The sequence below is a fragment of the Stigmatopora nigra genome, chromosome 23 (genome assembly GCF_051989575.1).
Source record: "Stigmatopora nigra isolate UIUO_SnigA chromosome 23, RoL_Snig_1.1, whole genome shotgun sequence".
NCBI classification, from domain to species: domain Eukaryota; kingdom Metazoa; phylum Chordata; class Actinopteri; order Syngnathiformes; family Syngnathidae; genus Stigmatopora; species Stigmatopora nigra.
In genome coordinates this window covers 5,314,566-5,341,954 of record NC_135530.1, presented here as the reverse complement: position 1 = coordinate 5,341,954, position 27,389 = coordinate 5,314,566, and the positions used below count along the sequence as shown (strand labels likewise).

The window sequence follows — 27,389 nt, the reverse complement described above, 5'->3', positions numbered from 1 at the left end:
AGCCCATTGAGAACCTTTTAATATCCACTTGTTTACTCTTCTCTGAGACCAGCCCAGTAATGTAAATCCCACACATTAATGCATTAAATATGTACAGTGTAGACACTTCATTAAATTCACTTGCACAATTTACCATTTTGATATCCTAAACAATAACTGTCTCAAAATTGCCACCATTTTTTGACACTCTTTGTATTGGATTTCTTTCAAAACGTGCAAGGTAAGACCACAACATTGTCCCTCACATATTAGAGGAAATGTGCGTAACAGCGTGTACACTTAAGAGTAGATTTTTTATGTAAACAGAGTTTTGTAGTACTCTCAGGCAGTGTCAACTGACTAGAATATTTCTTATTTTAACTAATGTGTGTTTTGTGATGGCAGATCACATGGTTTGTGTTACCAGTGTTGAAATAATAACTGTAAAAAATCAAATGAATGAATAGCACCACAAGGCATTAACCAAGCTAGCTTTGAAATTCATTCATTCATTCATTTTTCAATTGTCCCAGTCAGGGATTGGTCACACGCTCGACTGGTCGCCCAGTCGGACGTACGGCAGGCTTTGAAAAAAAGTAAAACAAAATGCAAATGTGTAAGAAATGCAAGCAGCAAATGTATAGGAAATAGTTTTAAATATACTATAGTTTTTGTTGAAGCATGCACCTTGAAGAGGTAAATGACTTTTGCACTGTAACTCATCATATTCCTTCATTGAAATGTTTTTAAAAGTCTCTAGTTTCATCCAGAAATGTTTTTTTATGCCAGTATAGTAGCACATAGCAGTAACAAAATCCATCTTTTCTAATGAGGTGTCATACAGCCAAACACAGAAAAAATAATTGTAATCCTGCATACTCAAAATACACACTGTAGTACGCGTCAGTTGTTTTGTGTTTATCTCTTGCAGATTTGAAGCGTGTAGGCTAAAAATAGGGGGCCAAAAAAACAAGCTCTTAACTAAAAAGATTCACTTTCCAAAGCATTTTTTTTTCAATGCAAAACCACCATATGAAAATTTGTTCTCTATTTGCAAGATAAAGTCATTCCAATCATAGATTTATCAAAGAAACACCAGAAATATGGATTTTTTTCCTTACCAATGTCACCAAAAGTTGAGGTTCATGGACAAGTGTTCAATATTTCAATTTTTAACTCGTAATATTACAATTTGAATCTTGTAATATTTACAATGCAGACTTATTGTGGGTCATATTTAAATTTAGTTGTCCAAATATTATGAATTGAATCTTGTATGATTATATTGGATTTTTTGTGGGTGATGTTCCAATTTTAATCTAGTATTTTTATAGTGTGAACTTATTGTGAGGTATATTTCAGTTCTCATCTCATAATATTACAATTTAAATCTTGTCATATTACAATGTTGACTTATTTCGGTGCTCGGACGTTTGGTCGCCGGTCAAATGGTGACAAAGAGTTTACTGTTGAAACCAGCTCTCCAAATGATATTCATGAGAGAGAGTTTAATATCTAAGTACTGTTTAATATCTAAGTACTGTTGTAAACAGTAGATATTTAGATATTAAACTCTCATGAATATAATTTTGAGAGATGGTTTCAATAGTACTTGGATATCAAACTCTGTCTTAGATATTAAACTCTCTGTCTTAGATATTAAACTCTCTATCTTAGATACTAAACTCTCTGTCTTAGATATTAAACTCTCTCTCGTGAATATAATTTTGAGAGCTGGTTTCTACAGTAAACTCTCTGTCACCATTTGACCGGCGACCAAAAGACCGGCGACCAAACGCCTGTTTATGCTTATTTCGGCCGATATTTCGATTTCATACTGGTAATAATATCATGTATGACTTGATCGTCGCTCACGGTGGCACAGTGGTTGGGAAACACTGGTTTACGTGATCTATATAGGTGGAGTGACAAATGTAAACAGCAAAAGCTAAAAAAAAACAAAATCCTTAGTCTTAGCAATGAGAACCAGCCGGCGTATAGTTGCTGAGCTCCCGACGAATGGTGCTGAACGGCGACAACTCCAGCTCGGTGGTGCACTCGTGTTCGTTATCGTCACTAGCCGTGGCGGAGGAGGGATTGCGCCCGCAACGGCAGCAACAACAGCAGCAGTCCAAAAAGGCCCTGCCCAGCGGGCGACACAGGAGCAGCAGCAAGACTGGCGTCACGGCCGCCCGGCAGAAGAGAAGCAGCTGGGAGAGGAGGCGCAGCACCGATATGGCGCTCTCGGGAACGCTGGCCGCCATGTAGACCGACACGATGTTGCAGATGTTCTCGGGCACCACGCAAGCGCCGTAGACGATGGCCAACGCCACCACCGTGCAGTTCATCTGGCTCTCCAGGCGGATCTGCTTCTTGTTGCCGCGGACGCTGCTGGCCTGCTCGGCGTGGCGGATCTTCCGCGCCGTCACCAGCGAGCAGCCGATGGTGAAGAGGGTGGGGAGGCAAAAGTAGCAGCCAAAGCACCACCACAGACGGGCGCCCTCGTACGTCAAGCCCAGAACGTAGAGCGTGTCGGGCAGCGAGGCGGAGATACGGATCACGCAGCGTTCCTCGGGAGCACCGTCCGGGATGTCGGCCTCTTCCAAAACCAGCTGACGGATCAGAAGCTCGGGAAGTGCCAACAGGAGTGCTCCGATCCAGATGACGGCCAGCTTGGCTGTAGTGGACGTGCAGTTTTCGATCATCTCGTAGTACATCTGAACGTTGGTGGCCGCCCGGAAGCGATCGATGCACAGTGCGCACAGGGTGAAGGTGGTCACGCCCAGGGAAGCTACCTGCAAGGAGCAGAGATGCATGGATTAGCCTCGCTTGCATTAACACTGTTAACCACAGGTGTCAAAGTGGTGGCCCAGGGGCCAAATCTGGCCTGCCGCATCCTTTTGTGCGGCCCAAGAAAGTCAATCATGAGTGCCGACTCTCTGTTTTAGGATCAACATCTAATGAAGAGTATAGATGTATATTAAATGTCCCGATTTTCATCCTTTTAAATCAATCATTGTAATTTTTTAATCAATTTTTCTGTGTTTTTAGTTCAAAAATCATTTTGTAAAATCTAAAAATATATTAAAAAAATCTCAAATATACATTGTTTTAGATCTATAAAAAACAGAATATTCAGGGATTTTAATGTAGCTCTTTTAATCCATTTATAAAACAATCTACATATTATATCTAAAATTGTCCAACCCACATTAAATCGAGTTGACGTTAAAGCGGCCCGCTATCCAACCCGAGTCTGACACCCTTGCTGTAAACAAAGCTACTCCTCTTCAAGCCCATTCAACCCTGGGAACGGCATAACAATGAACAGACGCCTTTATCTCCATTTAGCAGAATCTTCCAGTCATGTTAGATTTGCAAGCAGCAAACAATAAAGAGACAAGGTGAGGATGTCTGACACTCAACACAAGGCTGACAACGGCTATTAAAGCTCAGGAGGAGGATTGGGCCTCTTGCAAAGGATCTGTTGGATTAACAGCACAGTTGCCAAAGAATATATTCCTCCACAGCTGCCTGACTGTGCTCGCTGGGGGTGCTTGCACGTTTGTGTCTGGTCTTGTTCACACACAAATTGGGCCGAATCTGCCAAAAACAGTCCCTGATCCAAGCATCCTCCTCACTCCATCTCTTCCTCCCACTCTTGTTCTACACGAAACATCCGCTCCTCTCACGTCACCCCCACTGCTGTAATTAATGACGGTAGTCAACATCCCAGATGGCCCCTGGTGAGCTTCTCCCAACCCAAACTTCCTGGACAGGGATGGATACACACTGTCCACAGACACACACTGTTTAAAGACCCCCGGACGTTTTGTCGGAAGGCGTTTGGTCCCTGGATGTTTGGTCGACCGGACGTTTGGTCGACCGGACGTTTGGTCGACCGGGCGTTTGGTCGACCGGACGTTTGGTCGACCGGACGTTTGGTCGACCGGACGTTTGGTCGACCGGGCGTTTGGTCGACCGGGCGTTTGGTCGACCGGGCGTTTGGTCGACCGGGCGTTTGGTCGACCGGGCGTTTGGTCGACCGGGCGTTTGGTCGACCGGGCGTTTGGTCGACCGGGCGTTTGGTCGACCGGGCGTTTGGTCGACCGGGCGTTTGGTCGACCGGGCGTTTGGTCGACCGGACGTTTGGTCGACCGGACGTTTGGTCGACCAGACGTTTGGTCGACCGGACGTTTGGTCGACCGGACTCTCTCTATCTCTCTCATTATAATTTATCTCTCTGATTATAATTTTGAGAGCGAGAGATTACTTGGTTGCTCGCTTTCAATGCCAAGACGTGCAAATACAGGAATTCCACATCAGTTTGTATTTGAATCATTATTTTTTTTTTTACTGTGAAGATATTTTTGCTCACAATTCCAGAGAAGGATTTGGGAATGAGGAAATTATCATTAAGATATGCACTGGATCAACTCGAGTACCGACAACCATGGAAATGCACAGAATGTGTTATTCTCGCCACTTTCCACATGTAGCGGCATGCTGAAATATGGAGATTTTTTTGTGGCTAGATGAGCGTCTTTCAAATGCTTTCACATAGGAGTGGCTTGGATCAGCACACCTGGGAGCGTCAGGGCACCACAAACAAGCTCTCTTCTCTGTAGTGGCTTTCAAATAGTCAAGGATTTCACGCAAATGAGGCGGAGAAAATGATGTTAGAAAAGTGGAAGTGGGAAGAAAAAATAGCAAAAATATAGATTGTTAGAGTTAGTGATTCATTTTGGTGATGGTCTATGTTAAGGGTGTCAGACTCAGTTTGGTTTGCGGACCACACAAAATGATGCGGCGGGCCAGATTTGGCCCCGGGCCGCCACTTTGACACCGTTGGTCTACGTAGTTCGTCTTCTGTTCTAATGAAAAATGTCGCAGTTCTACATTTAAGCAGTCTTCTGATCCATGTATAATTTACATTTCCAAATGGCTTTTATTAGCTATGTATGACTCCGTCTGGTAGCTTCCACAAAAGGGCAAAGGACAAATTTCTCACAATTGACTTCTCTCTTCGCTCCATGAATAAGGACGTTTTGCCTATAGCACATCTTGCGGTCATTCAACATAAGCAGCAGTTAAGGCAGACAAACAGTGTCCCTCTGTGCGTTTATTTAATAAAAGGTCATTAACCCGATGATTCAAAGTCCACTCCAATGTGTCACTATGGCTTCACATTGGTAATTGGGTTCCTAACGAGCAGTAGTGGCGCCTACTCAGCCACGTGACCCCTGGACTTATTCAGGTGACGAATGGGGATGGTGTGCAAACGCAATAAATAAAAATAAAAATTGTGCGTGTGTCGTTATAGCGGCGTCACTAGACCATAATTCCAGAAGGAAAAAGAAGAAATAAAACAGGATGAAGTGTATTGCATGCATACTTATACTATACATCATGTGTCAAAGTGGCGGCCCGGGGGCCAAATCTGGCCCGCTGCATCATTTTGTGTGGGCTGGGAAAGTAAATCATGAGTGGAGACTTTCTGTTTTAGGATCAAATTAAAATGATAGATATAGATGTATATTAAACTTTCTTATTTTCCCCCTTTTAAATTAATAATTGTAATTTTTTAATCAATTTTTTTCTGTGTTTTTAGATCAAAAATAAATTTATAAAATCTAAAAAGATATTAACAAAAGCTAAAATACACATTGTTTTAGATCTTTAAAACATTGAATAATTAATACAGTTCTATTAATCCATTTATATAAAAAAAATCTAAATATTATATCTAAAATGGTCCGGCCCACATAAAATTGAGTTGACATTAAAGCGCCCCCCGAACCAACCCGAGTCTGACACCTTTGCTATACATGATAAAAAGTGTTTAGTCACATACCAATGTGCATTTCTATGCCGCTATAGATTTGATGATATGCGTAAAATTGTTTAACATAAACTGCAATGAGGTTTCTCGCAGTGCGCAACAATGTGAAATACAATCATTAGCGTAAGTAGAGCCTCTCATGAGATGAAATATCAAAAGCCCCATTTAGTAATGCCGCTCCCTGCAATTTTATAGCAACTCTCTGGCACTTTCTTCTGGACAATAAATTCCTGCATTAAATTACATCAAGGTCTTGAGCACATTTTCCTCAGATACTTAATATATATTAAAAAAACGTGAAAAAGTGACTTTTCAAGGTCATTAGAACCGATCCTTATAATTCCTTACTTTACTCTCCATTGAACGTTCAAATTCAAACCTCATATTTGTAAGACTTATTAAAATGCTGTCTAATTAGCAATCACTAACGAGAGGAAGCGACGTGGAGAGGGTGTGACATCAGACGTAGCAAGCCACAAAAAAAAATAAGCCGTATGTGCTTAAAATGCTTCAGCACTGTGCGCACTGTGCATGAACGACACTCTGTTGTGTTCCCCCGAGGCTTTTGTCTAATCACAGATAGCCGATGCGGGGTTGAACAGCTGCAGGCAACCATCAGTGGAGGGAAGGCCATTCCACCCATCTGTTGGATAAGCACGCCCCACTTACTTTTGCATGTGTATGTGCAGACAAGATTGTTCGAATACATGCAAGAATATGACTGCTTGAATGTTGCTAGATGAAGGAATGGGAAGGTGTCAATCAGACAAATGTGGTTGGTTGTCATGTCAACCTGCAGATTGACTGCAGTTTTAGGCTGCCCTATTTCAAGAAATTTTACTGTCTTTCCTCTGGTTTGCTGGTTTTCTCCCTGCCTTGATTGGTGCCACCCATAAGGCATTGAAAACTGACTGCTCAAGCACCCTTTTTAGCGCAGTGTTTCCCAACCACTGGGTGTGCCGTGTGAAATTGCAAGAAGTCATACAATGTGATATTCAGAGAGACAATGAATATACTGAGATTAAAATTGAACTATTGCAATGTTAAAAACTAAATATGAAGAAGATTACAAGATTCAAATTGTGAATCAGTCATTTTGTTGCTTATTTTCTCTAATATGAACCAGAAGTTGTTTAATTTCGAGGTCACAGGTGTCAAAGTGGCAGCCCAGGGGCCAAAATCTGGTACGCCGCATCATTTTTTGTGGCCCGAGAAAGTAAATTGTGAGTGCCGACTTAGTGTTTTAGGTTCAAATTAAAATGAAGAGTATAGATGTATATTCAATTTCCTGATTTTACCCCTTTTAAATCAATCATTGTAATTTTTTTAATCATTTTTTTCAGTTTTTTGTTCAAAAATCATTTCGTGAAATCTAAAAGTATACTAAAAAAGCTAAAATCGACATTATTTTAGATCTATAAAAAACCTGAATATTCAGGGATTTTAATCCAGTTCTTTTAATCCATTTATTAAAAAGAAAAATCTAAATATTATATCTAAAATGATCCGGCCCACATGAAATCAAGTTGCCGTTAAAGCAGCCCGCGAACCAACCCAAGTCTGACACCCTTTCCCTAGGCCATATGTTTGACACCAATGTTTAGGTTCACATTTACATGGTGACAGTTAATTAATCTCGACTTGAAATGCGTCACTTCAAAATGATCGTCATTATCTTCCATATTCCAAAGGCCTCTTTAGGCTGTCATTCTAATGAGCATGTATACCTAATGAACAATCCATTTTCTCATGATGTATCTGACATATGACATGCTGCTTGTGTATTAAAAGTCTCAATGGCTTAATGCCAAAAGAATCACCTCGGAATTCACACGCCTTGAGGGACTTGTTAGATTTGTGTTCCGTGATGATGAGAGACAATTAGCATTAAGCCAGATGGAAAGAAATGTGTGTTAGTGGGTGGGTTAGTATACGCCCCTAGTCATCCAGACATAATAGTTGTTACTGTAGTTTAAAAAATAATGCGTGATAAAGTAGGTTTACAGCAATAAGACAATGGACATTTACGTACTTCGTTTTAATCTTGTAAACCACTGTCATCACACTTTGAAATGGTAAATGTTTGTTGATGTTTTATACCAGTATAGCACGCTTAGCTGGACTATCTGCAAAGGATACAGTGTTCCCTCGCTACTTTGCGGTTCAGCTACCGCGGACTCAGAGTTTTGCAGATTTTTTTTGGAGAAAAAAAAATACAATTATTTCATTGAAACAACATATTTTACAGTTTTTGTTATAACATGAATTTCACTCTCTCTCTACCCGTATTTTATATGGTGTACTGTATTCAAGGGGGTAAAAAAATCAAAAAAATTAAGAAAATAAATAAATAAACATTGAATTAAATTCAAATTAAGCATTTTTGAAGGGGAATCCCTACTTCGCGGAAATTCACTTATCGCGAGTGGTCCCGGTCCCCATTAACCGCAATAACCGAGGGAACACTGTAGTTAGTTATGTTTCCTCGACAATTTGTCTTTTTTTTGCTTGGAATTATAGTCAATCTCACTTTGTCATCTACCTGCCAAAAAAAAAATCAAACCCTTTCCTGTCTTAGTTGTAATTTTGCGCCGCTTTTCTCCAAAACAACAGCCTTTTTTCAACAATCCTAGTCTTTATTTTTGCCCAATCAGGAGCCATTAAGAACTTCAACTAGAATGACTGATCATACACTCTCAGCTGAGCTGTATTTTTCCAGTAAAAAAAATCAGTCAAACGTTTTTACTAGGCTAGAATATGTGAGAACATAACCTAAATAGTGTCCCGAGTGTCCCCTCATGAGAATGTGCTGCTGTTTGCGCGACTGTTCGCCATCAACTTGACAGCACGGCTTATCTGAAATAATGCAAACTGGCCGTGTCCCAAATTTCTATCCAGCTCGTCGCACCATTCCATTCAAGGTCGAATAAAACCAGGTTGGCTAAAGGCCACGTTATCTACGGGCGTAACATTTTGCGCCAATTCAGGCCAGACGCTGGCATTCATTCACACTGAATTTGGGTTAAGGGACAATGACAGTTTTGGGGTATGAGTGTGTTCCACTGGGAGATAATTAGCCCGTGGCTACATTGCAAACAAACTTTTTTTTTCCTCTGGCAAGCACGCTAACTTAGTCGGACTAACACTCATGATGGTATGTTAGAAATGTTTGTATGGCTTTTGATTGGATTGACTTTATTTTATTGATTGACCGTATTTTTCCAGTTTTATATACTCGGGTATATTAAATGATTTTTGCTTTTTTTGAGCCTTTTGTTTGTGCGCCATTTAATATACCCCTGCCATTTAATATACTTGTGTAGTTAAACAGCAATTTAGCTTTTTTGGCAAGATTTGTATGGTGTTCATGGGGGCATAATTATAGATACCATGTTTTCACGACTATTTTCTCCAAAATAGACAGGGTGGCTTATAATCCAGTTTGCTTTATATGTGGAAAAATAATTAAAATGTGTCATTCATTGCGGGTGCGCCTTATAGTCGTAAAAATACGGTACTTAAGTTCATTCAAATTTCAAGTCAGATTTTATTCAGCAGTAAGTAGTTTTAACCTGAGCAGTAAGTAATTTTAGTCTGCAAAACGTTGATGCACCATGTTATTTTCTAATGAGTGCGTAGTGGATTGTACCTTCCCGTTTGTGTGCCATTTAATATACCCCTGCCGTTTAATATACATGTGTGTTAAATGGGGCGGTATATTAAACTGCAAAATATGGTAACATATGTTGCATTGTAAATGCATCATTTCAAATGTTTTGATGTATTTAGGAAGATAGAAGTAATGTTTTTTAAGAAAATATTCTGACGTAAACAGTGAGAGAACATTAGTTAGTTTTGAACAAATCAGAATGATCATTTTTCTAAAAATGGTGAATCTTTACCATTTTCTTGCAGTTATACTATCCCTGAATGGATTCCCTGATTAATATTCACAATTATTGTGTGCTTGTGTATTATGTACAAGTGGGCAAACATATTGCAGGAGACGTCAGGTTATACTTCAATGTTCTTCTTGCCTAGCCACTAGACAAAATCACACACAAAGAGCACAAAGATCACCAAAAATTACCTCTATATACGGCACCACCCTGCAGGTGAACTCCCCCAGTAGCCAGGACTTGGTCAACTCATGAAAGACCACCATGGGCAGGCAGAACAAGATTAGGGCAAAATCCCACACTGCTAAATTAGCCAGTAGTGAGTTGGAGATGCTCTTCATGTAGTAGTTCTGGCATACGATGCAAAGGATAGCGATGTTGCCCGCCACTCCCACCAGGAAGATGACCCCCGACACGCAAGTGATGGCGTAAGCGCCGTACGTCTCGCCGGTCAGCGGGTAGAAAGGATTCTTGATCTCGTCACCAAAGTCCTGCGATCCGGGAGGCGTGATAGGCGTGGCATCCCACGGGTTCTCCTCCCGGAATGTGAAAAGTTCGGGCCTCCTAGTGAGAAGGTCAAAGGGCGCGTCGGTAGATGTGAGGGCCAACGGTTTGGGGATGGGTTCCCATGACGACGAGGGAGGCTGAGCCAGGCCCCCCGGGCTTTTGTTCAGCCGGGTTCTCCCTTTCTTCCATGCTTTCTCCTCTTTTGTGGCCTTCCCGTTTCCATCGCCCTCCCCCAGAAAAGGGGTTTTCGGTGCGTTGTGGTGCCCACCCGCATTCCTCGCCCCCTCATTCGACTTGATCCTCTTACCATGGTGGCGGGTTGGGTCCCCGTGCGAGACGGCGTCCTCCACGGACGTCACCGTCCTATTCAAGACTCGCTTGTTGCGCGACAGGCGCCTAGCTCCGGTCACGACCCAACGTTTCCATGGAGGCGTGGAGTCGACGCCCCCTCGGCCGAAGGGGGACTCACCTGGGGCGCCATCTCTCACTCCGTTCTGCCGAAACGGCGACGAGACGGAAGTCTTGGAGGGGTGTGGGCTTATGTCGTCTTTTACGTGCCCTTGGGCATTGTTTCTAGCGGGCGAACACACATGTGCGTTTAGAAGGAAAAACACTAAAAACAGCCCAGGTGAGAGCGTCTGCATGGTGAGAATCGGGAACCCGCAAAGTGCACCTTCACGTAGTCTTCTGCTTCTCCATTTAGTCAACACCCATGTTGGAGCCGTCTCAGTCAAGACAGAACACGGGAACGGGTGGAAACTTGTAGCCGTACCGTATCCGCATTCATCGTCGACCGAAGAGGATGTGATGGAAGATGTGTGGCGTATCCGTGGAGGAGAGAAAAAAAGAAGAAAAAAAACAAGGTTTGAAAAATCCAGTGCAAATCGGGTCCGGCGATTTAGTCCTGCTGTGGGATGGAGCAGCGGCAATGCGGCGTGGAGCCGCCTGAAGCTCACTGATGCACAGGAGTGGAGAGCAAGACAGAATGTGAGAGAGAGAGAGAAAAAGAGAGAGAGAGAGAGAGTAAAAGGGAGGGAGGGATTGAGGAAAAGAGAGGAGGTTCTCTTCTCATCACGCCTTCCCCTCTTCTCCCTATATTGCAGTATGCACTGCAAAGAAAATGGACTCCCCTGGCGGCTAACCCCGATCTGTCACTCTTCATCTATCACTGGAGCATCCACAAGCCCCCCCAGGGCAGACCGTAGCTGCAGACCCCCTCTCTTTTGCCGCTACCTCTGGCGGACTTGGCTGCCACGCCCGCATTGATAAATGCAGAAAACAAGTCCATTCCTTTTTGTCACCTAGAGGAGGAGCAGTGATAACTAGAGAGTGAGGGATTTTTTTCTTTGGAACACAACATGAGATAGGCTTGAACAATTGATCATGCATCATGTTTTTTTTATTTGCCTTACCTGAATACCGTATTGTCTCGCATATTAGTAGCGGATAAGCCGCAGTCTTAAAATCAATGAATTGTTCAATTTCTCTTGTATAAGCCGTAGTGTTAAAATCGTTGAATTGTTCAATTTCTCTCGTATAAGCTGTAGTCTTAAAATCGTTGAATTGTTCAATTTCTCTCGTGTAAGCTGTAGTCTTAAAGTCGTTTAATTGTTCAATTTCTCTTGTATAAGCCGTAGTCTTAAAATCGTTGAATTGTTCAATTTCTCTCTTATAAGCCTTAGTCTTAAAATTGTTTCTCTCGTATAAGCCGTAGTCTTAAAATCGTTGAATTGTTCAATTTCTCTCTTATAAGCCTTAGTCTTAAAATTGTTTCTCTCGTATAAGCCGTAGTCTTAAAATCGTTGAATTGTTCAATTTCTCTCTTATAAGCCGTAGTCTTAAAATTGTTTCTCTCGTCTAAGCCGTACTCTTAAAACCGTTGAATTGTTCAATTTCTCTCCAATAAGCCGTAGTCTTAAATCGTTGAATTGTTCAATTTCTCTCAAATAAGCCATAGTCTTAAATCGTTGAATTGTACAATTTCTCTCATATAAGCCTCCCCTGATTCACAATTTTCTCCTCCATATTCATGGATTTAATAGGGAGTACACATGTTTTACTTTGAAAGGAAAATCCTTAGAAAAATCATCGTACATGGTATTTCTGCGATACTGCATGAATCGAAAGGATCGTTTTCCAGATACTCTCCCATGTTGACTTAAAAAGCCATTTAGTTTGAAATATTACGTTCACCGTTGCTAAATGAAGTAATTCCTGTTACCAGACGTGAACTGGACCTTTTTAGAACTGCACATGCAATCTTAAAGGTCTTTATGACCAATTGATTAGTCAATAATTCAAGAGATTTTCCATACGAAATGAAATGACCACATTAAGTGCTTTAAGTAATCGATTCCTATGAGTTTGGAGCCCACAAAGTCTGCTGTATTCAACACACACACATTTGAAATCCAGAAAACCACCAAAATACAATTAAAACCAATAGAAAATCCCAAATTTACAGAAAATGACCTCTATAATAAGATTGACGATATTAAAATTCACTTAAACTGGCCCAAAAATAAATGCTTCTGACCCACATGTACTCTTGTCTGCATGAATGTGACCCACCAACCAATCAGAACGCCCCCCCCCACTAGCCAGTGACCTTCTACTTCAAATAAACCATCACAGCCAGTCCAACCTGGAGGCGGGAGGCCATATTCCCAGCCAACTTTTGCTTCATTTTCACTCCCTTCAGCCAATATCTCCATTGACCTTCATCCAGTGAGAAACAGCACTGGATTTATAGAAGTTAGCAGCTTTACAAAAAGAAAAACCCTGGATTGGAGTTTATAGGCCCTAAAAATTCCCACTAGTGCAACCTCGCATATTGTGTTCATTTATTCTGCACAAGTTAAATCCTTGAAACGATTCTGACCTTGAAATACCTTTTTAAAGGAGGTGCCACAAGGCAAACTAGTAAACATGGAATTATGTGTGTGTGTGTGTGTGTGTGCCAAATCCACACAAAAACACACTTACACTCAGGAAAAAAAGCAGGATTTAGTGCATATGTGCACAGCTGAATTTTTACACGTAGATTTTTAGTGTACTTGAGCATGTTGAAAGCACGTAGGATGATCCAATAGTACCGTATTTTTACGACTATAAGGCGCACGACATTATAAGGTGCACCCTCAATGAATGACATTTTTTCCATATAAAAGGCGCACTGTATTATAAGGCGCACTGTATTATAAGGTGCACTGTCTATTTTGGAGAAAATTTAAGACTAAGTGTGCCTTATAGTTGTGAAAATACTGTAATTGCTATTGACTTCCAGGTGTAAAGCACTCACTACTTTACAGTCACCTCTAGAGCCAGCCATTGTTGATGTTTTGGATTTTTTGTATAAAATATTGCAGTGGGGGATGAGCTATATGATGGAAGATTTTGTAAACTAAGATGGCATCTGCTTATTTAACAGTATTGTTTCAGTTCAGGCGTTTGTGGTTTTTAATATCCGACAGTGGTGGTTTTTGGTTTTCTGTTTTTTCCATATATAAAGTGCACTGGATTATAAGACGCACTGTCTATTTTGGAGTACATTTAGGACTTTTAAGTGCACCTTATAGTCGTGAAAATACGCTAACCATTTTGACTGGGATGTATTTGCATGTGGATGCCATGTCCGTACTTCCTCTAGAAAGGGTTAAGAAAGATGTCATTGTTTCCAGACTGGCAATGCTTTCATTGTGTTAGTTTGTCAATGCTACCATCTGCTGTTTATTTACTGTAGGTGAACATTTTTGGGGAGGAGAAAATACAATCCATCATAACTGGGAAAAAGGCCTACTAGAAAATGATCTCACAGTGCAGCCGCACCCGGATCCGATCCTCTAGGGGTCCTGGTTTTTATATAAAAAAAGAAATTGAAATATTATATCTAAAATAGCCCGGCCCACGTGAAATCAAGTTGACGTTAAAGCGGCCCGCGAACCAACCCGAGTCTGACACCCTTAGGTTAGCACATTGGCTTTACAGTTCTGGGATCCCGGATTTTATCCAAGGCAGTTTGCATGTTCTCCCCGGGCTTGTATGGGTTTTCTCTGGGTACTCCACTTTCCTCAGACATGCATGGGAGACCAGTTGAACACTCTAAATTGCCTTTAGGTATGAGTGACATTTTTCTAGTTTCACTGAATCCTCTTGGCAGGATTTATTTGTTTCCATTTTAATTAGTTAAAGTCACGGCACTGCAGTGTTGCAGTACCAATTAGACTTAATGAGACACAATGGCCACAAATTGTCTGCTTGATACGCCGCAGTTGTTTTCAGTGAAGTGTGAATGATCTTAATTGCGTCTACTTCAGCAAATTTGCTGTGACTAAAAGACCTGATTGGGGCCTAATTGAGGGTCACTGCAATGAGTTGTTGATGCTTCTTCTCCTAGATGCTGAGGTCAGGTCTGAAGTGTTCTATGATGGAGGTCAGCTTGACACTGCCTGCCTCTTTGTGCATCCTCCAATAGCATGAGACCTCTTCCGATGTTTTTCAAAATACTCTCATCTGCTGCCTTTAAGAGCCTTTGCAGGTGTAGGATTCAGTCTGGATAATCTGTGTGTCAAAGTGGCGGCCCAGGGGCCAAATCTGGCTCGCCACATCATTTTGTGTGGCCCGGGAAAGTAAATCATGAGTGTCGACTTTCTGTTTTAGGATCAAATTGAAATGAAAGATAAATATGTATATTATATTTCCTGATCCCCCCCGTTCAAAATCATTAGTTGTCATATTTTTAATCAATTTTTTCCTTGTTTTTAGTTCAAATATCACTTTGTCAAATCTAAAAATATGTTTAAAAAATGCTAAAATAACCATTGTTTTCGATCTAAGAAAAACTGAATATTTTTTTAGGTTTTTAATCCATTTATAAAAAAAATAAATCTAAATATTATATCAAAAATGGTCCGGCTCATGTGAAATCTAGTGGACATTAAAGCGGCCCGCGAACCGACTCGAGTCTGACACCCTTTAAATCAGGCATGTCCAAAGTCCGGCCCGCGGGCCAAATAAGGCCCGAGGACAAATTTTGACCGGCCCACGGCCTCTATCATGAAATCAATAATACACGGCCCGCCAGCACTGTTGACCACAGTATAAAATAAATGTGTACAAAAAGCTATTTTTCACTTCACCAGAAGATGGCAGTAGCCCTGTGGCCGCACTCTGGCCGCCGTGACCCTTGCGTCATTGTTTCAGCCCAGCCCATTTCTAACATGTAAACAAAAAAAGGAAAGTTGACCGGGAGGGCCGCCGCATCCAGGAGAAGTGGAAATTTGAGTATTTTTTCACTGAAATACGAAACAACTGTGTCTGCCTAATTTGCCAAGAGACTGTGGCTGTTTTCAAAGAATTCAACATTAAGAGGCACTACCAGACGAAACATGCTAGCTACGACAAGCTAACTGGGAACGAACGCGGTGAAAAAGTGAAGCAACTGGAAGCTGTTTTAACGGCACAGCAAAGCTTTTTCACAAGAGCCCGTGAGTCAAATGAAAATGCCACAAAGGCAAGCTACGAAGTGGCAACGCTAATTGCAAAGCACTGCAAACCTTTCAGTGACGGTGAATTTATTAAAGACTGTGTAATGAAAATGGTTGAGAAAATTTGTCCCGCGAAGAAGCAAGAGTTTGCCAATATTTGCCTGGCTCGTAATACTGTGGCACGGAGAATTGAAGACGTTTCATTAGATATTAAGAGACAGTTAGAGGCAAAAGGAACTGAGTTTGACTTTTTCTCGTTAGCGTGCGATGAAGACCTGGACTACATACTGCAGTCAAGATCCCAGTATCACCCTTCACATTAGTGCAGGCAAGATATTTGTTAAGTCCTCTGAGTTGAATAAATTCTTAAATCTCAGTTCATTATTTTTTTTTGTGATGGTCAAAATCACAGTTTGAATATGCAGTGATCATTGTTTTGTTTTCAGCACTGTTCCTACAGTGAGCATATAATAGTGAATAATATGTGATGTTTCACATGAACTTAAATATCCTTGATAGTTTTCTTAATTTTTTGTGGTTTGTGATTTCGGTAAAAACCTAAATGTAAAAAAAAAATGTAAAAGTAAAAGTATGCCATTTGTAATTAAAAAAAATCCCAAAAAGTTAATTTGCATTTAATGTTAATGGTTCAAAGAATGTCAGGCTAAAAGTCGGCCCGCACACATTTTCACCTTACCAAATCTGGCCCTCTTTGCAAAAAGTTTGGACACCCCTGCTTTAAATCATCCAATCTGATTGTGTGATTCCTGGGATAGGTAGCAGGTGGCAGTGTTGCCTAAATGTAAGTGGTGAAGGATGACAGTAAAATTAAAGCCTCCTAAGGCAGAGCTCCACAAGCATTGGTCAGCAATTCACCTCAGTCAAGACAAGTCAATGGCAGCCAATCACTGAAAAAGGGAATTCCAGTTTGCTATCATTACATTACAGCAAGGGTGTCAGACTTGGGTTGATTCGCAGGCCGCTTTAACGTCAACTTGATTTCATGTGGGCCGGACCATTTTAGATATAATATTTAGATTTTTTTTTTTATATAAACGGATACATTAACTGTATTAAAAGCCCTGAATATTCAGTTTTTTATAAATTTAAAACAATGTTTATTTTAGTTTTTTAAAATATATTTTTAGATTTACTAAATGATTTTTGAACTAAAAACACAGAAAAAATGATTAAAAATTACAATTATTGATTTAAAAGGAGGAAAATCAAAAAAAAATAATACACATCTATAATCTTCATTTTAATTTGATCCTAAAACAGAAAGTCAGCACTTAAGATTGACTTTCTCGGGCCGCACACAATGATGCGGCGGGCCAGATTTGGCCCCCGGGCCATCACTTTGACACCTCCACATTACAGCATGTGGGTTGTTTTTTTAGAGCAGGCAGGTGTTTGCACTGCAGCTCATTAGGCACCACTGGGTTCTCCAGAAGTGGATGGAAAGGTTGAACAGTTGGCCTCCAAAGTCCTGCTGGAAATTGGGCTGTATAGCTGACAAGCTGGAAAGCACCAATCCATGGTTGCATGTCCATCAAAGTGTGCTCTCAAAGCAGCTTTTCTCATCAAGTTGCACATCAGACTTGGAAAATAGACTGCTTGCATCAGCTAATGAGAGCCTGGATGAGAGCTGAAGGAAAAGTACTGGAGCGCTTGGTTATGAAAAGATGGAAAAATGAACTGTCGTTAAAAAGCAAATATAACAGTCATCTCTTACTATAACCCAGAAAAAAATGCATGCATCTAAAATCCACTCATAAATACTACAAAACATGGTTCACAAATGCATCATCATTCCTTTTATTTTTTTTTTTTATACAACAAAATGTATTAATAGGATTTTTCACCAACACTTGGTCCCAACCGGCACATAAAAGCTAGTTCAAGTGATGGATCATAGGAGCAGAAATAAGAAAATGAAGCTGTGCATGACAATGGAGCTCACATGGTGCCAAGAGAAACCCCTCGAGTGCTCATCTTCTTCTCTCTAAGCACAAAGTATGAAGAAATACCATATCATAATACTCGGAAATCCTCCATTATTCCGCCTCAGACGCCTGTTCGTGTAATGAAACCAACAAACAAACATGCATAATTCAGCGAGCCAGCCACTTGTGCGTCGGTAATGATTGCGTCGGGAAGTGATGAAGTGCCACACTTACACCTAAACGCTCTTATTTAAACTCATTTCAAGAGAGGGAAGGCATATTTGCCCAATGTGTGGTGGCAGATGTGGCGTTTTATGACACCCAAGGTTAAGCGTCTCATTTTTTTTGGAGGGGAAATAACACAATGGTTGCAAAAAAAAGGATGTGATTAGTCCAGTTCAGTTGTATTGAACTGCAAATAGGTCTCCATTTGTGTGGTTGCTAATGAAGTCTTTTTTCATCCTTGTTTTTTTCGTTCATTTAAATAACGTCGCTGTGTTGTTTAGGGCATTTGGGGTCTGATAAATAAGCATATTAAAAGGCATTGTGGTGTTGTTTTTACTGGCTAAACTGAAGAACTGGATGACCTTTAGAGTTGTGGTAGGATGCAGTGATAATGCTTGACTTGGATTAATGGTGAGAACCATTTTTAAATCAAACTGAATAGAAGAAACTTCAGGCCAAAGCATTTTCTGCTTATAACTCAAGAGGTTCACTACTCACTTCTTCTCAAACAGATTCATTTAGAAGAGAATCATCCATTTGAGTTTAAAGCATGTTTAAGTAGAGTAGACTTTATATTAATGTTTAGATCAAGGGTGTCAGATTTGGGTTGGTTCATGGGCTGCTTTAACGTCAACTTGATTTTACGTGGGCCGGACCATTTTAGATATAGTATTTAGATGTTTTTTATATATATAAATGGATTAAAAGAACAGGATTAAAAGCCCCGAATATTCAGTTTTTTTATAGCTCTAAAACAATGTTTATTAGAGCTTTTTTTTTTTACATATTTTTAGATTTTACAAAATTATTTTGGAACTAAAAACAAAATGGATTGAAAACTTACTTTTTTATTAGTAAGGGGAATCATCTAATAATCATTTGTTTTTTTAATTTCAAATGAAAACTATTTTTTTGAAATTATATTCAATATTAAAGTGGAAAACCGAAAATATTTTTAGAAATTTATTTCTAGATTCTACAAAATGTTTTTTGAACTAAAAACACAGAAAAAATGATTAAAAAATTACAATTATTGATTTAAAAGGGGGAAAATCAGGAAATTTAATATACATCTATACTCTTCATTTGAATTTGATCCTAAAACAGAAAGTCAACACTCATGATTTACTTTCCCAGGCCACACAAAATGATGTGGCGGGCCAGATTTGGCCCTAGGGCCGCCACTTTGACACATGTGGTTTAGAGCCATTGTCAGTGAATAATATTTGGAGACTGCATTTATCCATTTACGTTTTTTTTTCACATTCACCCACAATGATGCTGCCATTGGCCCATTTGAAGCATTTAGAGTTCAGCGCCTTGCCCAAGGGCGTCTCAACAGTGGAAAATCGTAGCCTGGAATCCAACCGCCAAGATGGCCACACTGAATTGAATGTTCATTTTTATCTTTCGGTATAGGTTCGCCTCACAGCGGGATTGAAGTCGACCTCTTTTGAAAGGCAGATTGAAGACAAAAGCGAGGGTGAGAGGTGACTTGTCTGCAGGCGTGACTACGGCCAGAAGCAATCTGCAGGTGAGCCAGATGCCAGACGGATACGGATTGCATTTATCTCGTGGGTGACCTTCGTGAATCTGTGGCTTGATTGAGGAGGGGGGAGAGGAAGTGTTGCTAAAAATGGGGAGAAGTGCACTTGATGGTTGTTGCAGGTAATGGAAGACAAAATATGCAAATTATATGTTTTATGTTATTTAGTGAATGTCTTTTCTTAAATTGTATTATACGCCAGTCACTTTGTCCAACTATGATATCATGTTCTATACCACTGGTGTTAAAGTGGCGGGCCGGGGGCCAAATCTGGCCCGCCACATCATTTTTTGTGGAACGGGAAAGTAAATTATGAGTGCTGATTTTCGTTTTAGGATCAAATTAAAATGAAGATTATAGATTATATATAGATTAAATTTCCTGATTTTAGCCCTTTTAAATCAATAATAGTAATTTTTAATCCATTTTTTTCTTTGTGTTTTTAGTTCAAAAATCATTTTGTAAAATCTAAAAATATATACAAATATTTTCTGTTTTCCACTTTAATAGGGAATATAATTAAAGAAAAAATTGGTTTTCTTTTGCAATGAAAAACAAATGATTTAATAAATTATGTTCCCTTACTAAGGAAAAAAAAGCTCAAATAAACATTGTTTTAGATCTATAAAAAACTATAAAATATTCAGAATCAAATTATGGGTGTATATTCAATTTCCTGTTTTTCCCCCTTTTAAATCAATAATTGTCATTTTTTAATCATTTTTTCTGTGTTTTTATTTAAAAGATCTTTTTTTTTAATCTAAATATATATTTAAAAAGCTATAATGCAAAAAATGTTTGGGAGATTTCCAATTCAACTTTTAAAATATACACTATAATAAAATAGCTTCATTTTCCTGTATTGTCAGCTTTAATATACTAATTTCACATTGGACAATTATAAGTAGACCCAAGCAGCACTAATAATAAAATGTCATGATGATTGAAATTTCTCATAACTGTAATTCTCCACCTGTCCACAAAGCTGCGCTATATTCTCCCAAATGACCAAGCACCTGTTTACCATCCGCAATCAGAATCAATGAGACGCCTTGCAGGATTCCGTTTTGTTTACTAGTTCATTTTGATCCTTTCTGCAATCTTTCTAACATTAAATCAAACTCAAATAGCCAAAAGGAACTATTATAATGTTAAAATTAACCTCTTGTGATCATTATGGATGCCTAAAAAGCCAAAATATCAACAACAAACAAATCTCTCCTTCACACTTCTGCAGGATAAAATGGATCCCTATTATGAAGAAAAACTTTCAGTGAATTGTTTGACTTTATTGGACCCCTCCATCGTCAATCGTTCATCCAACAACAACAATTTGTTTGTTTGTGCAACAGCATGGAAGCGATGTGGCCATTTTTTTCCAGGTAAGGAAAAACATTAAATTTGACTACTCTGCTGTGCAATTTAGGCATTTTTGATGGTAGCATTCATTCACTTTTCTCCTTCATGATTGCTTTGCTTTGACATTGTGATGTATATGCATTTTAAAAAAAGTGTAGTATTCTTTTTTTTATACGGCAAATAATGGCCAGGTCGTCCCAAAATGGAAGAAACTGACGGGTAAATGTGAGGGTAATAATAGAGAAGCTCCCCTAGGAGACAAAAACACATAAAAAATAGGAGAACAATGTGCAAGAATGTGAGACACATTGTTTTTAGTGACAGATGAAAGATAGTATTTGTGTCTTTCTTCAATTCCTGTGCTTACAATACAATACAATACAATTAAGCTATTTTATTATAGTGTATATTTAAAGTATTGTAGTAGCAATCTTTCACATTTTTTGCTGGTGGATTACATTTTATCTATAGTTCAATTAAGGCTTCAAATGTTTATTTTTAGCTGTATATATTCTTTTCAGGCAGAGATGGACTATGTAAAAAAGTATTATTGATTTTTGCATGCCCTGTTTTGACCCCTTAAAAACAATTAGAAGGGTTAAGTGCATTGATTTTATCCAATAAGAAATTTTGGATGACAAATTGTGGCTGTCAATTGCAGACCATTAGTTCAAAATTCAGTTTTATAACTACTAACTTGTTCAACCAAAGCAAAGGGGTAGGGAACCTATGGCTCTGGAGCCATATGTGGCTCTTTTGATGGGTGTATATGGTTCTCCGCCTTTTTAAAATTCTAATTTTTCTTCATTAGACTCTTCTGCATGCATATTCTCATTGATACTCATTGATCAGCAACAGTGAAATAATGTAAATAATTCAGACTTTTTTTATTTTCATGTATTTTTACTTTTAAATTCTGGTATGGCTCTCAAGGAATAATGTTTGAAAAGATTGTTTATGGTTCTTTTCCTCAAAAAGGATCCCGACCCCTGCTTTATATGTATACATATAGTGTCTATATGTATACATATAGAGCAGGGGTAGAGAACCTATGGCTCTGGAGCCATATGTGGCTCTTTGGATGGGTGTATACAGCTCTCCGCCATTTTTAAATCATAACTTTTATTCATTAGACTCTTCTGCATGCATATTCTCATTGATACTCATTGATTAACAACCGTGAAATAATTTTCTCAAAAGAATTCCGACTTTTTTTTTACTTTCAAAGTGGTGAAATGAATAATAAATGTTTGCATTTTCATGTATTTTTTACTTTTAAATTCTGAGTATGGCTCTCAAGGAATAATGTTTGAAAAGATTAATTGTTTATGGTTCCCTTTGTCAAAAAGGTGAACCGACCCCTGAACCAAAGCATCATCAACCATTTAAATGGTAGCTTTGTTGCATAGGCTAAACAATTATTTGCTTTTTTTCCCCTGCTGTGTAATTGGGAGCTGTTTTATGGTCTTCCCCACAAGATGGCTAATATGCACCATTATGCTTTATTTGCATTGTGGGTGAGAGCATTTGTTGTCATTTGTGTGGTGGCAGACTTACTTAATAACAACATGTGGGGAAAAGTAGCATTAGAGTGCATGGAAATGGATGAATGAGTTTAGGAGAGTTAAGGCCGGCCGTGCATCCTCTTTAAAGCAAAGTCTTTTCAACTAACTCTATTGTTTACATTTCTTCTGACCACAGCACAATGCAAACTGGTCCATTGGTTGTAGTGCATATCATAAAATTAAGAGTGGTGCCCCCTTTAAGCATGTTTTTTTATCTCTCTGAAAGTGCTATATGGTGTATTTTCCGGACAATAAGTCACACTTTTTTTCCTGTATAGTTTGGTTGGGCTTGTGAATAATACTCAAGTGTGGCTTATGTTTTTTTGTTGTTAGTTTTATCCTAGCCCTGGATAATTTAAAAAGTAGCACAATGCTTGTTGGTCTCGAATGATGTTTTTGATGTTCTAAAAATGTTTTTGAACTAATGATAATAAGTCTTACTTTGGTATTTTGATGCCAAGGGACTAAGTTGAAGTGAACTTGACATTGACCTCAATAGTGGTTATTTTTAGTGGTTTCACAGAGTAAGGCACCAGTGTGAAAGTGGCGGCCCGGGGCCCAAATCTGGCACACCGCATCATTTTGTGCGGCCCGGGAAAGTAAATCATGAGTGCTGACTTTATGTTTTAGGATCAAATTAAAATGAAGAGTATAGATGTATATTACATTTCCTGATTTCCCCCCTTTTAAATCCAGAAGTTGTTTGATATCTAGGTGTCAAAGTGGCGGCCCTGGGGCCAAATCTGGCCCGCTGTGTCATTTAGTGTGGCCCGAGAAAGTAAATCATGAGTGCCCACTTTGTATTTTAGGATTAAATTCAAATGAAGAGTATAGATGTATATTACATTTCCTGATTTTTCCCCTTTTAAATCAATACTTGTCATTTTTAATCAATTTTTCCGTGTTTTTAGTACAAAAATCATTTTGTAAAATCTAAAAAAATATCTGAAAAGAGCTAAGATAAACTGTTATATATAATCGAATTTTTTAGATCTATAAAAAACTGAAAATTCAGGGATTTTAATCCAGTTCTGTTAATCCATTTATAAAAATAAAAAAAATCTAAATATTATATCTAAAATGGTCCGGCCCACATGAAATCGAATTGACGTTAACGCGGCCCGCGAACCAACTCTGACACCCCTGGCGTAAAGCATCCCATGCGCATTGCAGAAAGTCTCCAAGAACAAGAAAGTGAGCCAGAGAAACTCCTATTAAGAGCAAAGTCGATCAAAGGCTTTCTTTCCCTCCACCGCCCTAATAAGGAAAGAATCGAAATTCAATAGGAGTCCCGATTTGAAGGCTGTCGCCAATTATAAGGCAGCTCGCGTCCCCCTAGGGAATATTTTTTCCTCGCCAGTGCTGAACATGCTCATGCAGGCGTTTCCTCTGGAGGATACATTTATGTCGGGGGTGACTCTTCCATGGGTGCGAGTCATTTATGATACCCAGAGATCATGTTTAATGCCATGTTGGGAAAATAACACCTCATCAAAAGGAATTGTTCCAATTGTTGTGGGATTACTTTTCCTAGTGTTTTTTAATATGGTCATGCTAGCGCCATTCAATCGGAAATTGTTGTGAGAAAGCAGAACGACTGGGAATAAAACGGCTTGTTGTTAACGTGATGAATAGAATTTCCCTGCTAACAGGATTTTCAATGTGCCATCCGTTGGGTAAAATAAATATTGATTTCTGGCAGCCTTTTCTTTTTTTACATCCATTTTTTCTTTTGTTTCCGCGTGGACGTGGGCTTCTACGGTCCAATCGATAATTTCAGGACATTACCGTGCTCGTAACCTACCGGCGAGGGAATGTGTTACCAGCTTTGCGTCTAATCGCCTAAGTTTAATGGCTCCTTGATCAATGGGGACGTATTGATTGAAACGCCGTGAGAGCTTTTCTGCCAAAAGACTGCCAGTTGAAAATGTCACTGGCTGCAAAAAGTGAGGGAAAACATGACCCGATAGTTGGAAATGAATTTGTCACGTTCCCAGTAATTGTCTCCCTTGTTGCTTTGAAAGCGAGACCCCTGTACATTAGGGTGGTTTGGCAGTGAAATATGACATCTTCAATGATAGGCCTTTATTTTCGACTGTCGTCCAATCCATTTTGACTTGGAGGGGCTAATGAATGGATAGAAAACATGATACAGTGGTACCTCGAGATCCAATATTTTGAGATGCGAGCATTTTGAGATACGAGGATTTTGGGATACGAGGATTTTGAGATATGAGGATTTTGAGATATGAGGATTTTGAGATACGAGGGTTTTGGGATACAAGGGTTTTGAGATATGAGGATTTTGAGATATGAGGATTTTGAGATACGAGGATTTTGAGATACGAGGATTTTGAGATACGAGGATTTTGAGATACGAGGATTTTGAGATACGAGCACTTTGAGATACGAGCACTTTGAGATACGAGCACTTTGAGATACGAGCACTTTGAGATACGAGCACTTTGAGATACGAGCACTTTGAGATACGAGCACTTTGAGATACGAGCACTTTGAGATATGAGCACTTTGAGATACGAGCACTTTAAGATAGGACAACTTTGAGATAGGAGCACTTTGAGATATGAGCACTTTGAGATACGAGCACTTTAAGATAGGACAACTTTGAGATAGGAGCACTTTGAGATACGAGCACTTTGAGATACGAGCACTTTGAGATACGAGCACTTTGAGATGCGAGCACTTTGAGATGAAAAGGCCCATCAATAATGAAAGTCAGGATGGAGGCGGGACAAACAGCTGAAAGAAAAAAAAGGTGTACAAATTCAAAACAAAATTAGAATTAAGTTTAGTGTAAGGTTAGCTTCAATTTATTTTGATTGTGTCCTCATTGTAATCCAAATTCATTTCATTCTGTTTGTTATGTTACAATTCACTGATGCCAAAAGTCTCCCCCAAGGACAAAAAGTCAAGTAGTGTCTGCATATTTTTAACGTTAATCTGTACTAAAATGATTTCCCCCTTCTAGTTTGAGATTAGTTTTTTTTATAGCTTAATGTCTCATTTAGACCATATACAAGCGAGCAACAAAATCCAATAAAAAGCCACAAGGGTTGTTTTTCTTGTTGCCCCAGAGCAATCAACAGATGGTGCTGTGGGACCATTATTTGCTCTTCCCCTTCACGTAGCCGCCCTGGTTAATACTGCGGATGTATAGTGTTCACACCCGCGCATTCACTGACATCTAAAAAAAAAAACACTGAGACCATAGCATTACATAATATAGGCTTCCCCCACCCGCTTCTTCATTCTGTCGTCTCCAACACCTTACCTCGTACATATTCTCCCTCCATTTTCTCATTGTCTTTATTAAACCGGAGTAAAGGGAGCGTGAAGTGGATAAAATGGAAAGAAAACCACACGTTTCATGATTTGTTGAATTGTTTCAGTTTCAGTTGAGGAGACGAGAAGTCCAAAGGAATGGAATATTCGTTTAGTATACGTCTTTTAGTCTAATGGGCTCCCTTGGGATTGGGAGGAACCATTGCCTACAGCTCAGAGATGTCATTTCTCACTTCTGATTGAAAGAATGTCAGAATGAGGGCCGATGTAAAGGTTCCACTTGGGTAGCATGGCCATCTGGGACTAAAGTACTCCTCTTGAGAGTCAGGAAACAATTCGCAGGGCCTGCGCTTTAAGAAGAAGAAGAAGAAGAACATATTGTCTAGGGAGGGTGTCCATAGTGGCCGAGAGACATTTGGGATTATAAGACTTCTATTTCCTGCCTAGCATGCCTTTAAAGCGCTTCCAGTACGGCTGCTTATTTTGAAGGCGCCACCGATAGATCCTCAGCTCTGTTGCTTAGCCAATTCATCTTTGTGACAGCTCTCTGGTGGGAAAATATATATATAAAAAAATGCGGCTCCAGAGGGGGAGCAAAAAAGCACTGGGGCAATATTAGGTAAGGTTAACTAGTACCATGGACAGCGACGAGCATGCTACTTTGGATTTGGTTTCATTGGTACTTTTAAATCTTGATTTTGTTCATGGGGGATGCTTGATAGCGCAAGTGGTTAGTAAATTGGCCTCTAATCTAATCTAATGTATTCTAATCTAATCAAATTTGTGGTGATAATTTAATGATCAATATTAGGTACAACCGTTTAAGGTGAAAAGTACCATGGACAGCGACAGGCATGCTACTTTAGATTTGTTTTAACCGATACTTTTAATTCTTGATTCTGTTCATAGAGTGGTGTGAGTGGTTAGGGCAGACATGGGCAAACTATGGCCCGCGGGCCACATCCGGCTCACGAGACGTTTTAATAATCGTATTTTTTTTCGTGTTTTACAGCCCCTATATCTTTTTTTAAATGACATTTTAATATTTATTAATACATTCTTTTCAACTTGACTTTGTACTTTATAGTTTTTACTTTAATGATGAGTATGTAAATACTTTAGTCCTTTTTTTCTGTTTATGTTTCATATGTACTGTTAACGGATGCACTTTTTTATATGTATCATATCTTGTGCTGACCCAGCCTATCTGTCAAATCTTTAAAGTCAATGTGGCCCCCGGGTTGAAAAGTTTGCCCACCCCTGGGTTAGTGTGTTGGCCTCTAATCTAATCGAATCTAAGATAATATATGGGTAGAACTACATGTTGATGCAAAACAAAGAAACAAGCTTTCCACATGTAGTTGTGCGGAATATACGTGTGTGTGTACACTTGAGGTGCGTGAGAACACGTCTGAGTAGACTTTCTGTTATCATCAAAGAAAACCACGCTGTGGAACATCAGCGTATACTTGAGAGCGGGAAAAGCCGACCCTCAGGGGGCACACCGCAAAGACCCCCTTGTTCACGACACAGATGGCACCGCCACACTTGAGCAATCTCGTGTGTGGGACCCCAGTGTGTGGGTGGAAATGAGTAGAATATGTTTGATTTGGCATTTGATGTGTACGTGAGAAGAAATCACACATCCCAGCGTCAATTTCCAAACCCATGCATCTACATTAGAGTTGAACACATCCGTGTTTAGCAAAGGGAATTCAACCCACCGCCATAC

At 39.5% G+C, this 27,389-nt stretch overlaps 1 protein-coding gene and 1 long non-coding RNA gene across 2 annotated transcripts in view; one reads left to right on the top strand and one right to left on the bottom strand.

Moving 5' to 3' along the window:
* LOC144181469 (uncharacterized) overlaps positions 1-20,808 on the top strand; it is a 45,229-nt gene extending 24,421 nt beyond the window's left edge. Inside the window, exons 5-6 of the long non-coding RNA XR_013324680.1 lie at positions 19,304-19,418; positions 20,668-20,808. This is a non-coding gene — a long non-coding RNA (uncharacterized LOC144181469). The remainder of the gene's footprint in view (positions 1-19,303; positions 19,419-20,667) is intronic.
* Positions 1,828-11,273, bottom strand: gpr37b (G protein-coupled receptor 37b). The gene is made up of 2 exons (XM_077710129.1): positions 9,912-11,273; positions 1,828-2,774 (listed from the first exon to the last, which is right to left on the bottom strand). Exons 1-2 carry the CDS (start codon positions 10,869-10,871, stop codon positions 1,953-1,955), a joined length of 1,782 nt encoding a protein of 593 aa, XP_077566255.1. The 5' UTR covers positions 10,872-11,273; the 3' UTR covers positions 1,828-1,952.
* Positions 20,809-27,389: the final 6,581 nt, after the last annotated feature.

Excerpts from the sequence above, each read along its gene's own strand:
- gpr37b (XM_077710129.1), bottom strand. The coding sequence starts at position 10,871 with ATGCAGACGCTCTCACCTGGGCTGTTTTTAGTGTTTTTCCTTCTAAAC. Across the intron at positions 2,775-9,911 it reads GGGTGGTGCCGTATATAGAG|GTAGCTTCCCTGGGCGTGAC; the intron begins GTAATTTTTGGT and ends TGCTCCTTGCAG.